The sequence below is a fragment of the Carcharhinus amblyrhynchos genome, chromosome 27 (genome assembly GCF_965287045.1).
Source record: "Carcharhinus amblyrhynchos chromosome 27, sCarAmb.v2.hapA, whole genome shotgun sequence".
In the NCBI taxonomy this organism is placed as follows: domain Eukaryota; kingdom Metazoa; phylum Chordata; class Chondrichthyes; order Carcharhiniformes; family Carcharhinidae; genus Carcharhinus; species Carcharhinus amblyrhynchos.
In genome coordinates this window covers 3402760-3417505 of record NC_137350.1, presented here as the reverse complement: position 1 = coordinate 3417505, position 14746 = coordinate 3402760, and the positions used below count along the sequence as shown (strand labels likewise).

At 45.6% G+C, this 14746-nt stretch overlaps 1 protein-coding gene across 1 annotated transcript in view; it reads left to right on the top strand.

Annotated features, from left to right (window-relative positions):
* Positions 1 to 14746, top strand: part of mrc2 (mannose receptor, C-type 2) — a 294508-nt gene that overhangs the window by 227487 nt on the left and 52275 nt on the right. Inside the window, exon 16 of the mRNA XM_080213436.1 lies at positions 7355 to 7387. Coding sequence (XP_080069562.1) covers positions 7355 to 7387 — 33 coding nt within the window. The remainder of the gene's footprint in view (positions 1 to 7354; positions 7388 to 14746) is intronic.

The window sequence follows — 14746 nt, the reverse complement described above, 5'->3', positions numbered from 1 at the left end:
CAGGCAAGTGGTAACCCCGTTTAGTAATCCAAAGTCTCGTTATCAGCTGCAAAGTTCAAAGCGATCAAAGATTTCATACCTTCAGAGAAAACCACTTATTGGGTGGGATTTCCCTGTGGTGGCCCAGACACAGACCAGGAAAAGGTGCACTGACCTCAGATGGAATTTTGGGGTGAGCGAGGCCTGAAAATCTCACCTTTCGGAAGTCTGCTCGTGCCTGAGGATGTCTAATCCACTCGGAGCTTTCCTGAAGCTTAAAAACAGTTGTAAAGTCAGGTGACCTGTGGCAGTCATCTAAAGGTTAACTGTGTCCTTATGATGTTGTTAAAATTTCAATGGTAATGACTGCTCAGCATGACATCAGGAAAATGTGTTTCAATTCAGATTCTTTTTGCTCTCGATTCACCCTGTGGTCCAACAGAATTAGGAATCTACAAAGTGACGAGTGAATCATTCGACATTCGGGTTCACTAGACACGATGAGGTCATGTCTGGTAAAGGAACTCCTTAGGCATTCAGCATGTTTGCTGTGAGTAATATTAATTGAGTAAAGTTCCCTCAGTTAAATGGAACATCGAGTGGTGCAGGAAAACGGTTGAAGGACATTTAAAATAACAGATGGCCCGCTGGCGAAACGAATCTGTTCGTCCATCATATCGTAGCAACGGGATCTCCAAACAACTCATGGGTAGAAATTAGTCACCAAACTATTTAGCCGGGTTGTTTGGTGGCTTCGAGAACAGCATGTCAATTAAACAAAGGACTTTACTTCTGTCGATGGAAAAGTAACACCAGGGAAGCCCAAGAGGTCGTCCAGTCCCTGAAGCCTGTTCCATCATTCACTTAGAAGTCTCACAACACCAGCTTAAAGTCCCAACAGGTTTATTGGGAATCACGAGCTTTCGGAGTGCTGCTCCTTCATCAGGGGAATGAGAGTCATCATTTAGCTGAGGAAGGAGCTGTGCTTGATTCCAAATAAACCTGTTGGACTTCAACCTGGTGTTGTGAGACTTCTTACTGTGCCCCACCCCAGTCCAACGCCGACATCTCCACATCATCATTATATTGTGGCTAAACTGTACCTCAACTCCATTCCACCTCTTTCACTCTCTACCCTTAGTTAACAAAAAGTATATTGTTCTCAGAGTTAAAAGGTGTAATTGGCCCAGCGTCTAAAGCTTGTTGGAGAACAGAAATTCCAGAAGACTGTTTTGCAGAATTTGGAAGATAGCAATGACAGAGTTCAGAGAGAAAACAGAGTGAGTTTGCAGAGATGTTTCCTCTGATTGAACAATTTATCTGGAGGAATAATGGAGCCAGCCCAAAGACATCTGTCTGTACATAATGGAGTAAGAAGTCTCACAACACCAGGTACATAATGTACATCATGTACACAATGGAGACAAATCGATGACAATACACAGTTTGTTCATAAGAACATAAGAAATAGGAGCAGGAGTAGGCCATCTAGCCCTTCAAGCCTGCCCTGCCGTTCAATAAGATCATGGCTGATCTGAAATGGATCAGTTCCACTTTCCCGCTTTCTCCCCATAACCCTTAATTCCCCTGTCTGTCAGAAACCTATCTACCCATGACTTAAATATATTTAGCGAGGTAGCCTCCACCACTTCAACGGGCAGAGAATTCCAGAGACTCACCGCCCTTTGAGGGAAGAAGTTCCTCCTCAACTCCGATCTAAACTGCCTCCCCCTCCCCCCTTATTTTGAGGCTGTGCCCTCTAGTCCTGCTATTCTTTCTAAGAGATTTGTGTGTTCACACACACAAATCCAAATGTTGGATTATTGGACAGAAAATCCATTTTAAAAAGCAACGTATATGCTCAGTTTTGATCTTTTAATGATCTGGGGAAGTGGCTAGCGCAAATGGTGCCAGTTTTTGCAACCGGCAAGACTTAATGCCAGCCGGATTTCTAGCTCGCCAGCAATGGGCGCGAGGCTGGCTAATTTATTGAAATTTATTCAGATGTGGTTGGCGAGCCTGGCACTCAATCTCCGGGCTCAGTTACCTTTTCAGCCTCGCAGACAGGGGTCCTCGCTGGCGAGGAAAATACTTGCGCCCATGAATGGGGAACAGTCGCGTTTGTCTGGCCAGTGGAACCAGAGGCCATTGAGGCCCCCCTTAATCTTCTGAGAAAGTAGAGGCGTTGCTGGGGGGACCAGGACAGGTTGTTGGTGATCTCGGTACCTAAAAGCTTGAAGCTCTCGACCATTTCTACTTCGTCTCCGTTGATGTAGACAGGGGCATGTTCTCCTCCACACTTCCTGAAGTCGATGACAATCTCCTTTGTTATGTTGACATTGAGGGAGAGATTATTGTCACCGCACCAGTTCATCAGATTGTAATTTGTTATCGATAGCTAAGAGGGTAGAGTCCTTGGAGGAACTTGGTTAACTGTAGAGTACTGTGGAGTACTGTGCGCAGTTCTGGTCACCTCACTACAGGAAGGATGTGGAAGCTATTGAGAGGGTGCAGAGGAGATTTACAAGGATGTTGCCTGGATTGGGAGGCATGCCTTATGAGGATAGGTTGAGGGAGCTGGGACTCTTCTCCCTGGAGAAACGAAGGTTGAGAGGCGACCTGATAGAGGTTTATAAGATGTTGAGAGGAATAGATAGAGTGGATTCTCGGAGGCTATTTCCCAGGGCTGAAATGGTCGCTACGAGAGGACACAGGTTTAAGGTGCTGGGGAGCAGGTACAGAGGAGATGTCAGGGGTAAGGTTTTCACTCAGAGGGTGGTGAGTGAGTGGAACCGGCTGCCATCGGCATTGGTAGAGGCGAACTTTTAAAAGACTTCGGGATGAGTACATGGGATTTAATGGGATTGGGAGTTACAGATAGTTCTATGGCCTGGTATGTATGGATGTGATCAGCGCAACTTGTGGGCTGAAGGGCCTGTTTGTGCTGTTGTTCTATGTTCAATGTTCTATAGTGCATCTTTGAGTCAACTGAGTGAATGTGGGAAAATATATGAATCAAAGAAGCAGAAAGGCAAATTGGTGGCCTTCACAAAAGCTCATGAATAATAGGGAAACATTGAAGATTACAATGGAGTGGATTTGTCAGTGCAGGAGTGAAAGGTGGACTGGCCCATTGACCATGCTGCAAGTCCAGACCTGCCACACAACACACACAGGATTGAGGGAGAATGTGAATACACCACTGGCTTCTTTCAAGAATTCAAGAAGTGCTACAGTATCAAGTTTTTGAAAGTTTATGGTGATAAAGCCAATTCATGAGACTGCTGGAAAATTAATTGAAAATCTTTTGGCCTCAATAAATTTACAATGTTGACTAAAGGAGCCTGTTTTGTAGGTCACTAGGAAAATACTAGCAATGACTGAGGAGAGTGCACCAATGGGTGTTAAGGATGCTAAGGATAGTTTGACCGTCTCTGGTTGCTCCAATGCAGATGGCTCACAAATGTAACTTGGCTGTAATCGGGCAAAACAAATATCCCAGGTGCTTTAAGGATATTTGGACGTTACCTGTCACCACAATGCCCATACGAGAACCTGGGCAAAATGTTTTCTGATTGATTTCAAGACCACTTTGTACCAAAGGCACGGACGCGGAAAAACCTGTTAACTTAGGGGAGGCGATGGCCTCATGGTATTATCAATATTAATCCAGAAACTCAGCTGATGTTCTGGGGGATCCAGGTTCAAATCCCACCATAGCAGATGGTGGAATTTGAATTCAATAAAAAGTATCTGGAATTAAGAATCTACCGATAATCAACCGATAAACCATTGTCAATTGTCAGAAAAACCCATCTGGTTCACTAATATTCTTTAGGGAAGGAAATCTGCCGTCCTTACCTGGCCTGACCTACAGAGCCACAGCTATGTAGTTGACTCTCAGCTGCCCTCTGAACAGGGGCAACTAGAGATGGGCAATAAATTCTGGCCAGCCAGCGATGCCTGTGTCCCACAAATGAATTTTAATAAACTTGCGTGGCTTCTGGACAGTTGTTCTCCCTGCTGTTAAACAACGGTTGGAATTTTCTGACCTTGCCAGCTGGTGCGCTCATCCAGTCTTGCTAAAGTTGATCCCTGTGGTGGGACGTGCAATCCATGCCATAGACTTCAATAAAAGCAGAAGATCCTGTTGGGGGCAGTGTTGACCCATCTTCTCTGCAGGAAATAATCCGGGGAGTGTTTTTGATGTTTATTTTTCCCCCAACGTCGCTTCATAAATCCAGCTGATTCCCAAGCCACTGTTCAGTCCATGAAATGTAAATATGAAGACTTGAACAAAGAAAATGACAGCACAGGAACAGGCCCTTCGGCCCTCCAAGCCTGCACTGACCATGCTGCGCGACTGAACTAAAACCCCTTACGCTTCCGAGGACGATATCCCTCTATTCCCATCTCATTCGTGTACTTGTCAAGACGCCCCTTAAAAGTCACTACTGTATCCACTTCCATTTCCTCCCCCAGCAATGAGTCCCAGGCACCCACCATTCTCTGTGTAAAAACTTGCCCCTCACACCTTAAACCTGTGTCCCCCTACTAATTGACTCTTCTACCCTGGGAAAAAGCTTCTGACTATCCACTCTGTCCATGCCTCTCATAATCTTGTAGACTTCTATCAGGTCGCCCCTCAACCTCCGTTGCTCCAATGGGAACAAACCAAGTTTCTCCAACCTCTCCTCATAGCTAATGCCCTCCATACCAGGCAACATCCTGGTAAATCTTTTCTGCACCCTCTCCAAAGCCTCCACATCCTTCTAGTAGTGGAAAAGCAGCCAGCATAATCAAGGACCCCCCGCACCCCAGACATTCTGTCTTCCACTTTCTTCTATTGGGAAAAAGATACACAAGTCTGAGGTCACGTACCAACCAGCTCAAGAACAGCTTCCTTCCTGCTGCTGTCAGGTTTCTGAATGGACTGACCTTATATAAAGTTGATCTTTCTCTGCACCCTAGCTATGACTGTAACACTATAGTCTGCACTCTCTCCTTTCCTTCTCTCTTATGTATTCTATGAATGGTCTGTATAGCGCACAAGAAACAATATTTTTCACTGTATCCCAATACATACTAAATCAAATCAAAGTCCGGAAAATACTGGGGCCAGACAGCATGTCAGTTACAGGATCAGTACCAGCAGTCTTCACCGGGGTGGTAGGGTTAAGGCTGGGTTCCAGGAATCCTGCTCTTCACTCAATAGAGGTGAATTAAACTGTTTTGAAACTTGTTTAGAGCTTGTCAAGGCTGGAGTGTGAAGATTTTTGAAGGAGTTACCCACACTTTCAGAAACCAACCCGCTGCAGTGAGGGGGGTACAGAACTGGAAACCAGACGTGCTTGCTTTAAGACATCACCCCAGCCACACAGGAGGATCAGTGGACAAAGGGGGATTGGGTGCTTGGAATGGAAGCATTTTCAGGTGGCAGGGTGATGGGCACTCAGTGCTTGGGCTTTGAATGAGGTCAACACCTCTTTGGCACTGCGAGGGCAGTAAAGAAGGGGCAAAGCTTGCGAGAGCAATGGACCGCCACCTGTCCAGGAGGAAGGCTGCAGCTGGCACTGGGCCACGGCTCTGAGACTTCCAGCCAAATGGCAATGAGGGGCAACAGTGTAGGAAGAGCAGAACCTCGAGCAGCAGGAGGGTACAGGAGAGGAAGTGGGGACCCAATCATTCAAGCAGGATCGACTGCTCAAGGTGGAGCTGCCTGGAGATGGCCAACAGTACATGTTACAGGAAGCTGGAAGCCTCCAGGCAGACGGTCACTGGTTGCCAAAGGCCTTGTAACACTGGCCACTGTGGCCTTGAACCTCTGACAACCTCCAAGGGTCAGCTTCAGATCTTCTTAGTAACTCAATGGGACACTTTATCAGTCTCTGAGCTCCCTCGTCCAGGATGTCAAACACAGAATCATAGAACCCTACAGTGCAGAAAGAGACCCTTCGGCCCATCGAGTCTGCACCGAACACAATCCCACCCAGACCCTAACCCCATATCCCTCCATATTTTATCTGCTAATTCCTCTAACCTACGCATCTCAGGACACTAAGGAGAAATTTTAGCATGGCCAATTTACCTAATCTGCATATCTTTGGATTGTGGGAAGAAACCAGAGCAACTGGAGGAAACCCACGCAGACACGAGGAGAATGTGCAAATTCCACACAGACAGTGACCCGAGCTGGGAATCGAACCCAGGACCCTGGAGCTGTGAAGCAGCAGTGCTAACCACTGTGCCGCCCAGTGACCAGAGTCTGACACCAGTCTGGGCCCTCTTCTCCTGTAGCAACCTGGAAGGACAATGTTAATGGCCACACCACAGCAAAGACAACTCTTAGCTGCCTCACACACTTGTTGCTGTGTTTGTTGATGTCACCTTGTTTGAGTTGGCAGTGCCAGGCGCGCGCTTGTTGACAAAGCTAAAGCCAAGAAACCTGAGTGCCGTCATCCATTTCCAGCACTGTGGCACCTGCACCTTCACACTGATCCAACTGCTGCCTCCTGAGGGACCTGGCATGTGGTACCAACCCTTGCTGAGCACAGGAGGTTGTTACCAACCTTGTAGCGTTACAGCCAGGATGACCCCACGGCTGCTGAGCCCCTCCACAATCTCATCGAGTCTTGTTTGATTAGGAGGGGTGATCACTTCGTTCTGTCCCTGGGGATAGAGGACCACCCACCATGGCCCAGTAGCCTGGAGGAGAACATGCATCAAGCTGCCACCAAACCGTGCATCTTGCTTCACAGCTGTGTTTCCCGTGGAATTCCTCTGAGGATATTTTATCTAATTTTAGTTTGAATGTTATAATTGAATCTGTTTCCACCGCGTTCCACAAATAACTTCCCTGCCGCTGTTTACTAATCCTCTTCAATCCCTCTCTGCTGATTAGTCACCATCCTGCCAGTGAAACGTGGCGCGTCCTTGATCTTACTGAATGACAGAGCAGGCTCGAGGGGCTGAATGGCCTACTGCTGCTCCTGTTTCATTCCTTTGTGCACCAGGCGTCCCAGTCAGCTGGAGGTCAAACCAGCAACTTTAACAACTCAACTCCAAATTCCAACCACATTTTGTTGCTTCTGCCTCTTGCTGCTCCAGATTCAATGTGCCAGACAGCTCTGAGTACACCCCCGGGTGGTGAGGGACATGGCTGAGCAGTGCCCTGGCACCTTGGCAATGTCGCCCTGTACACTATAACAGTGCAGAGTACTGGCACTTATTCTTTACAGTGGACAGCCCTACAATAAGTTGTTCTGGCTGACAGCACACGCTGTAACCTCCTGTTAATCGGTCTGTAGCTTAGGCTAAGTAATGATGTGTCCTGGGATACTACGCTGTTCTAACTAATTCTCCCCTCTTCCCACAGGAGCTGTTGCGAAAGATCCAGAGGTCACTGAAGGTACGTAGCATTTTCCCACAGTTTGAGAGGTTATATTGGAAGGGAGGGGCTCAGAATAACCATCGGTAACAAATGCCAGGTGGATTTTCCCCTGCTTTGTGTTATAACGTTGGCTATAATGTGGGTTTAGTTGGATTCGGCTTGTTTGTGTTGCTTTAATGGCCAGATTTCTCAGCATTGTTGCGCTATAATAATCTGAAAGGTTACTACATATCAGCACTAGTGAGAGCTCTCTCCTCTGATTGAGAAGGCTATGGGTTCAAACCCCGAACTTTGGAATCACAGTTCATGACCGGGATTGACATTCCAGTGCAACAATGAAGAATGTGTCACCCAGTGATGGAGCGAGGCTTCCTCTGCCTAGTTTTGTAGGTGGTAAAGATACAGGACACTATTTAAAGAAGCATTGGGTGTTCTTCCAGTGTCCTGGCCAACATTCCTTCCTCTAATAATACCAGCAAAAAACCAATTGAGGTGATCTGCCCCTCATTGCTTTCTCTTAAAGCTTGCTAATGTAGAATGATTATCATGTCACCTACATACAAAAATCACAGGGCCACTGGCCATAATCTTTCAGCCTTCCCTAGTCTCAGAGAAGGAGCCAGAGGACTGGAAAATTGCAAATAATGCTCCCTAGTTCAAAAGATTGCCCCAGTAAATACAGATCAACCAATTTAACCTCAGTAACCTCCTGGAAGCGATTATTCTGGATAGAATTAATAGTCACATGGAAAAATGAGGGTTGATTGGGAAGAATGGATTTCTAAAGGATAAATCGTATTTAACTAACTTGCTGGAGTTTTTTCAGGAGATAACTGAAAAGGTCGATGAGGGTAATGCGGTTGATGTGGTGTACATGGACTTTCAAAAAGTACTCGATACCGTACCACACAACAAACCTGTGAGAAAAGTTATAGCTCATAGAATAAAAGGGACAGTAGCAATGTGGACACAAAATTGGCTAAATAATAGGAAGCAGAGAGTCAATGGATAGGTTTTTGGATTGGAGGAAGGTTTGTAGTGGGGATCCCCAGGGGTTGGTATTGGGACCCTTGCTTTTTCTGATATATATTAATAATCTAGATCTTTGCACTCCCAGGACAATTCCAAAGTTTGCAGTTGATACAAAACTTGGAAGTATTGTAAACTGTGAGGATGTAAACAAGTTGGTGGAGTGGGCAGATAGGTGGCAGATGAAGTTGAATGTGGAGAAGTGTGAGATGATGCATTTTGGTTGGAAGAACGTAGAGAGACAATAAAAAATAAGGGGTGAAATTCTTAAAAGGGGTCAGGAGCAGAGGAGCATACCTATGTGGGAATTATACCTACATATCTATAAATATATATATCTAGATCATTGATGATGGCAGAACAGATGGAGCGGGCAGTTAATAAAGCGTATTCTGGGCTTTATTTAGAGGGGCACAGAGTACAAGAGCAAGGAGGTTTTGCTGAACTAGTTAGACCTCAGCTAGAATATTGCGTACAGTTCAGAGCGGGGATCAACCTCTGCTTTATAGCAGTGAGAAAAAAACTTTTAAACACAATGAGTGGTTTGAGCCTGGAAGTGTGGTGGAGGAAGGTTCAATCAAAGTGTTCAAGAGGGCGTTAGATGTTTATTTGAATTGAAACAGTGTTCAGGGTACAGAGGAAAGGCAGGAGAATGACACCAAGTCAGAATGATCATTTGGAGAGCCGGTACAGACACGATGGACCAAATGGCCTCCTTCTGAGCCGTGATTCTGAGTCATCACAGCCCGACGTATTATCCTGTTAACTGATTGTGTGAAACTCTTTGAGATGTTTTGACATGATAATGGATTATATAAGTGGAAAGTTCCATCTGAATGTCTGTCACTGTCTGATCAGTCAACAACATAAATAATTGTGTTATTAGAAATGAATGGCGCACGGTGGTTAGAACTGCTGCCTCACAGCGCCAGGGACCCAGGTTCAATTCCAGCCTCGGGTGACTGTCCATGTGGAGTTTTTGCACATTCTCTCCGTGTCTGCGTGGGTTTCCCTTGGATGCTCTGGCTTCCTCCCACAGTCCAAAGGTATACAGGTTAGCTGGACTGGCCATGTTAAATTGCCCCTCAGTGTAGGGAGGTTAACAGGGTGATATGTAGGGTTACAGGGATTGGGCCTGGGTGGGATTGTTTTTGGTGCAGGTTTGATGAGCCCAGTGCTCTCTCTCTCTCTGCACTGTAGGGATTCTATAATTCTAACTCCCAGGAACTCGAGGCTCAGGCTTCTCACCTGGACACTGGCCTCTGTTGGAAATATTATGATGACCTGCTGAAAACAGTTTCAGCACTTGTTACATTTGGTTCATGTTCTTTTCTCATTTGTTGTGTGTATTGGAAGTTTCATGTGAAATTACCATTTCTTTATTGATTGCGTTAGTGTTTTTCATAGAACATAGAACACTACAGCACAAACAGGCCCTTCGGCCCACAAGTTGCACCGATCATATCCCTACCTACCAGGCCTATCTATAACCCTCAATCCCATTAAATCCCATGTACTCATCCAGAAGTCTCTTAAAAGACCCCAATGAGTTTGCCTCCACCACCGACGGCAGCCGATTCCACTCACTCACCACCCTCTGAGTGAAAAACTTACCCCTGACATCTCCTCTGTACCTGCTCCCCAGCACCTTAAACCTGTGTCCTCTCATAGCGACCATTTCAGCCCTGGGAAATAGCCTCCGAGAATCCAACCTATCTATTCCTCTCAACATTTTATAAACCTCTATCAGGTCACCTCTCAACCTTCGTCTCTCCAGGGAGAAGAGACCTAACTCCCTCAAGCTATTAAATTTTGGATACAAAGTGTGAATCAGTCAATCACAAGGAATATTATCTGTCTACAGCACGTTACACTAGATTGTGACTCAGTATGGATGTGGGCAGCTTGGTGCTGAGGCTTTGGTCAGTCTTGCCAACCATGAGCAGAGAGCATTGATGACGAAACATTGGGCCTGACCTTCAATCCCTTTCCGACTAAAACAGTGACCTGGGCTTCATTTCTTGACTGCAGAAAATAGACAACATTGCATTTGTGTAGCACCTTGAATGTAGTAAAATGTCCCAGGATGCTTCATAAGAGCATTATCTCGATGCCATGCACGATGAGGAGATATTAGGACGAGTGATGGAAATGTTAGTCAGTGAGTTTGCTTTTAAGGAATATTGAAACAGAGGAAAGAAAGTTAGAGATGCACAGGGAGGAGATGGGCGGCACGGTAGCACAATGGTTAGCACTGCTGCTTCACAGCTCCAGGGACCTGGGTTCGATTCCCGGCTCGGGTCACTGTCTGAGAGGAGTTTGCACATTCTCCTCATGTCTGCGTGGGTTTCCTCCGGGTGCACCGGTTTCCTCCCACAGTCCAAAGATGTGTGGGTTAGAGTGCATTGGCCATGCTAAAATTGCCCCTTAGTGTCCTGAGATGTGTAAGTTAGACGGATTAGAGAGTAAATATGTAGAGATACAGGGGGATTGTGGTTGGTGCAGACACGATGGGCTGAATGGCCTCCTTCTGTACTGTAGGGTTTCTATGATTTTGATGAAATTTCAGAGTTTAGGTCTTGGCAGCTGAAAGCGAGATCACCACATGTGAAACAATGACAATCAGGGCTGCAAAGATCTCAGAAGGTTACAGGGCTGGAGAGTATGGAAGGGCTGAGGCAATGGAGGGATTTGGGGACAAGGATGAAAATCATAAAATGCAGGCAGTACCGATGTAGATGACCCAGCATAGCAGCATGGGTGAATTGGACTTAGTGTGCAGGCAGCAGAAAGTTGGATGTGTTTAAATTTACCAAGTTGGGCAACATGGGAGGCCAGCCCAAAAGACACTGGAATCATCAAGTTTGGAGATAATAAAGATGGAAGTTATAGCAACAGATTAGCACAGGTGGGACATAGACCTGCTGATGTTATAGAGATGGAAATAGGCAATCTTGCAGATCAGGAGGATATATGGGTGGCAGCTCAGGGTTAAAATAGGCTTCCAAGGTCCTGTTCAGCCTCAGACAATCTGTTTCTCCAGATTACTTAATTATGAATGCTTGGCTGAATTTCAAGACTCACCAATTGACTAGCTCAGCAGGGTCTGTTTATGCAGGCAAAAGTGTAGTGTTATCTTTGACCAGGTGAGAGGGTGAAGTTGGTGTTTATTGAACAAAGTTAATGGTTGGAACGAAAGACAGCGGCATGGATTTTTGCGGAGTTGGATCAATTCCAGAGCCATTAAAAATGAAGGGAATGACACAATTCCAAGATTCCTATCCTCATCTCCAGTGTTGGCAATTTTTACCAGCAAAAAATAAGGTTGCAGGTAGCCAGCCCACTCCCTGCACTCCCAACCTGGCCATTTCCATTATGGGGGTGGGCAACTCATAGATCCTCACCCCCCCCACTCCTCCCCCCAACCTCCACTCCACTTCCTGCAATTTTTAGGGCAGCTTCTTGAGGATCTGTGGTTCGTGGCCTCCTGGAGAAGTTCAGGAATTTCTTCAAAGGTACATTTAAAAGGTTTTACTCGTGCCCCCCTCCATGGCCACTCACCTGGTATACACAATGAACTAAACCAGTCATTTAATAACCATGGCAAGTCTTGAAATGATCACGAAGTAACACCCATTCAGAAAAAATACTTTGAAAATAACTCCTGCATTTATGACCCTATACGAGTATCAATCAGACACTTCCTTTCATAGGTTCAATAACAAGTGTTTTATCCCGCTTTTAATTTCGTCTAAACAAACATAAAGACATTGAAAAAAAAGGTATAAATAAATAACTTATTATAACTTCATTAAGATATCAGTCAGTCTGCATAAACGACCCATGCTGAGCTAATTGATTAGTGAGTCTTGGAATTCAGCCGGATATTCATATTGCACTCATCTGGAGAACCAGGCGTCTGGCCACCCATTTCTGTTGATACAGTTTTCAAATTGCCTAACAAGACTTCAATGCAACTAGGATGAGGTGCCAGAGGACCATCCTTTAACCAGCCCACCTGACCATTCGCTCACCTCTGGAGCCAGATCCAAACTGCACCCGGGATCCACAAGCCTGGCTCAGTCCTGCCCCTGCCTCCCCAGAGCAGAAACAGTGCCCGAGTCGAGCAATTTCCTAAACTCAAGCGTTCCACCTCATTCGTGAAAATTCGACCCAATGGCTTTGTTCTAACCAATGTTTAATTGGAGAATATTTTTGATCGCCCACTAAGAAGTTTTGATAGATATGGTAAAGTGCCGAGCACCCAGAGGGAGAAATCAGAAACCATTCATTTCCAGAGAGCATGCAGACTTGAAAAAATCTTGAAACATCAATAAAAATCTTATCTCTTAGCTTCAAATAAGAAAATGACTTGCATTTATATAGTCTCCTCCACATCCTCAAGATATCCCAAAGTGCTTCATCATCAAAATTAATTCACAGAATAATTTAAAGAAGCAAACACAGAAATGAATAGAAGTTTCTTTCAAATGGTTGCAATCATAGTGATTGGTAACTAATCTATCAATTTATTAAAGATAGAATCCCTACAGTACTGAAGAGGCCATGTGGCCCATCAAGTCTGAACTGACTCTCTGACAGAGTATCTAACCCAGACCCTCCCCACCCTATCCACGTAATCCATGCATTTACCATGGCTAATCACCCTAACCCACGCATTGTTGGGGTGTGGGAGGAAACCAGAGCACCCGGAGGAATCCCACGCAGACACGGGGAGAATGTGCAATCTCCATACAGACAGTGACCCGAGGCTGGAATTGAACCTGGGTCCCTGGTGCTGTGAGACAACCGTGCTAACCACCGTGCCACTCTGCTGCCCCGCTGAATAGCGGACATGTTCATTAGTGAAGCCAGTCTCATCATTTCCTGTAGTCTAGAGTTATTCAAAAAATAATGATTGAATTTAGGACTTCAGATGAAACCATCCTTTCTACCAACCCTTGCCAGTTAACACATGATACCCGATACTCCTCACTGAGCAAACCCAAGCCAAGGATTGGTGTGATTGCTGCTACTGTCCGACTGAGAATTCCACATTGTCTTACACCTAGTCATTTGGAGATGCAGCTTTTCCACAGGAAGTTAGATGACTTCCTTTCAAAACCAACTGACACTGCACTGATGATTGATATGTATGTTCCTGAGCTGCCTTTCCATTAGCATCGGATCAAAAAGCCTGGAGATTTCCACACCTTCCTAAAGATCAGTTTGACCTTGGTCAGGAACTGCTGGAACTTTGCCCTGATTCCTTTTGGCGTCCTTCCCCCTCTCCCCACCATTGCCACTGCTGGCCTTTGACGAAATCATCTCACGTCCTCCCTCCCAAATGTACCCCCGAGTGGACAGAGAAAGTGGTGAATGAGTCAGGAAGCCTCTGGCAGGAGAAAATAGGGATGCACTGTTCTCTCAACCATTCTGCTCTTCTCTAATTTAACAGCCTACATTCATTTATGAGTTGGATGGTGGGACAGCCTTACAGCCCTGGCAGCCATACTGGACAGCAAATAAACAAGAAAAGGGGGTTTATTTTCTGACGTGTACTCCCAGCACGGAGCCTCAGCTTCTGGGAGGCTGGTTGAAGTATTTCCCTCCCTGGCCTGTGATTTTCCATGTGTTAGAGTCGGCTGTGGTGAGATTTCCAACACACAGTCCACCCGAAACTCAGAAAATGTAATTAAGCAAACATGGGGGTGGGACTGAGAGAGCTGACGGTTCCAACTGGAGAATCATTGCCGTCCCAGTGAGGCCGGAGTATTGAATACTGATGTCCGAGGGGGGAGTATTTGCTAGAGTATTTGCTAGAGTTTTAATTAATATGCCAGGGGGGTGGAAACCTATGTAAGGAGTCTGAGAAGGAGGAACCAAGTCAAAATGTGGGGAGGTTCCAACTACATCACAAATCAGGAAAATAGTTAAAGAAAAGGAGAACTGAGGAGGTGTTATTAATGGAAGAGTTAGAATTCAAAAAGAAGGTACAGAAACTAGCATAAGGGCACTTTATCTGAATGCTCGTAGCATTCAAAATTAAGCATTGGTCCTTTAGAGGATGAGAAGGGGGATGTAATAACTGGAAATGAGAAAATGGTTGAGGCGTTGAACAGGTATTTTGTGTCGGTCTTCACAGTGGAAGACACAAATAACATGCTAAAAATTGATGACAGGAAGGCTATGGGAACCTAGAAACTATCATTATCACAAAAGAGGTAGTGTTGGGCAAGTTAATGGGGCTAAAGGTAGACAACTCTCCTGGTCCTGTTGGAATGCATCCCAGGGTACAAAATGAGATGACGGGAGAAATAGCAAACGCACTAGTAGTAATTTACCAAA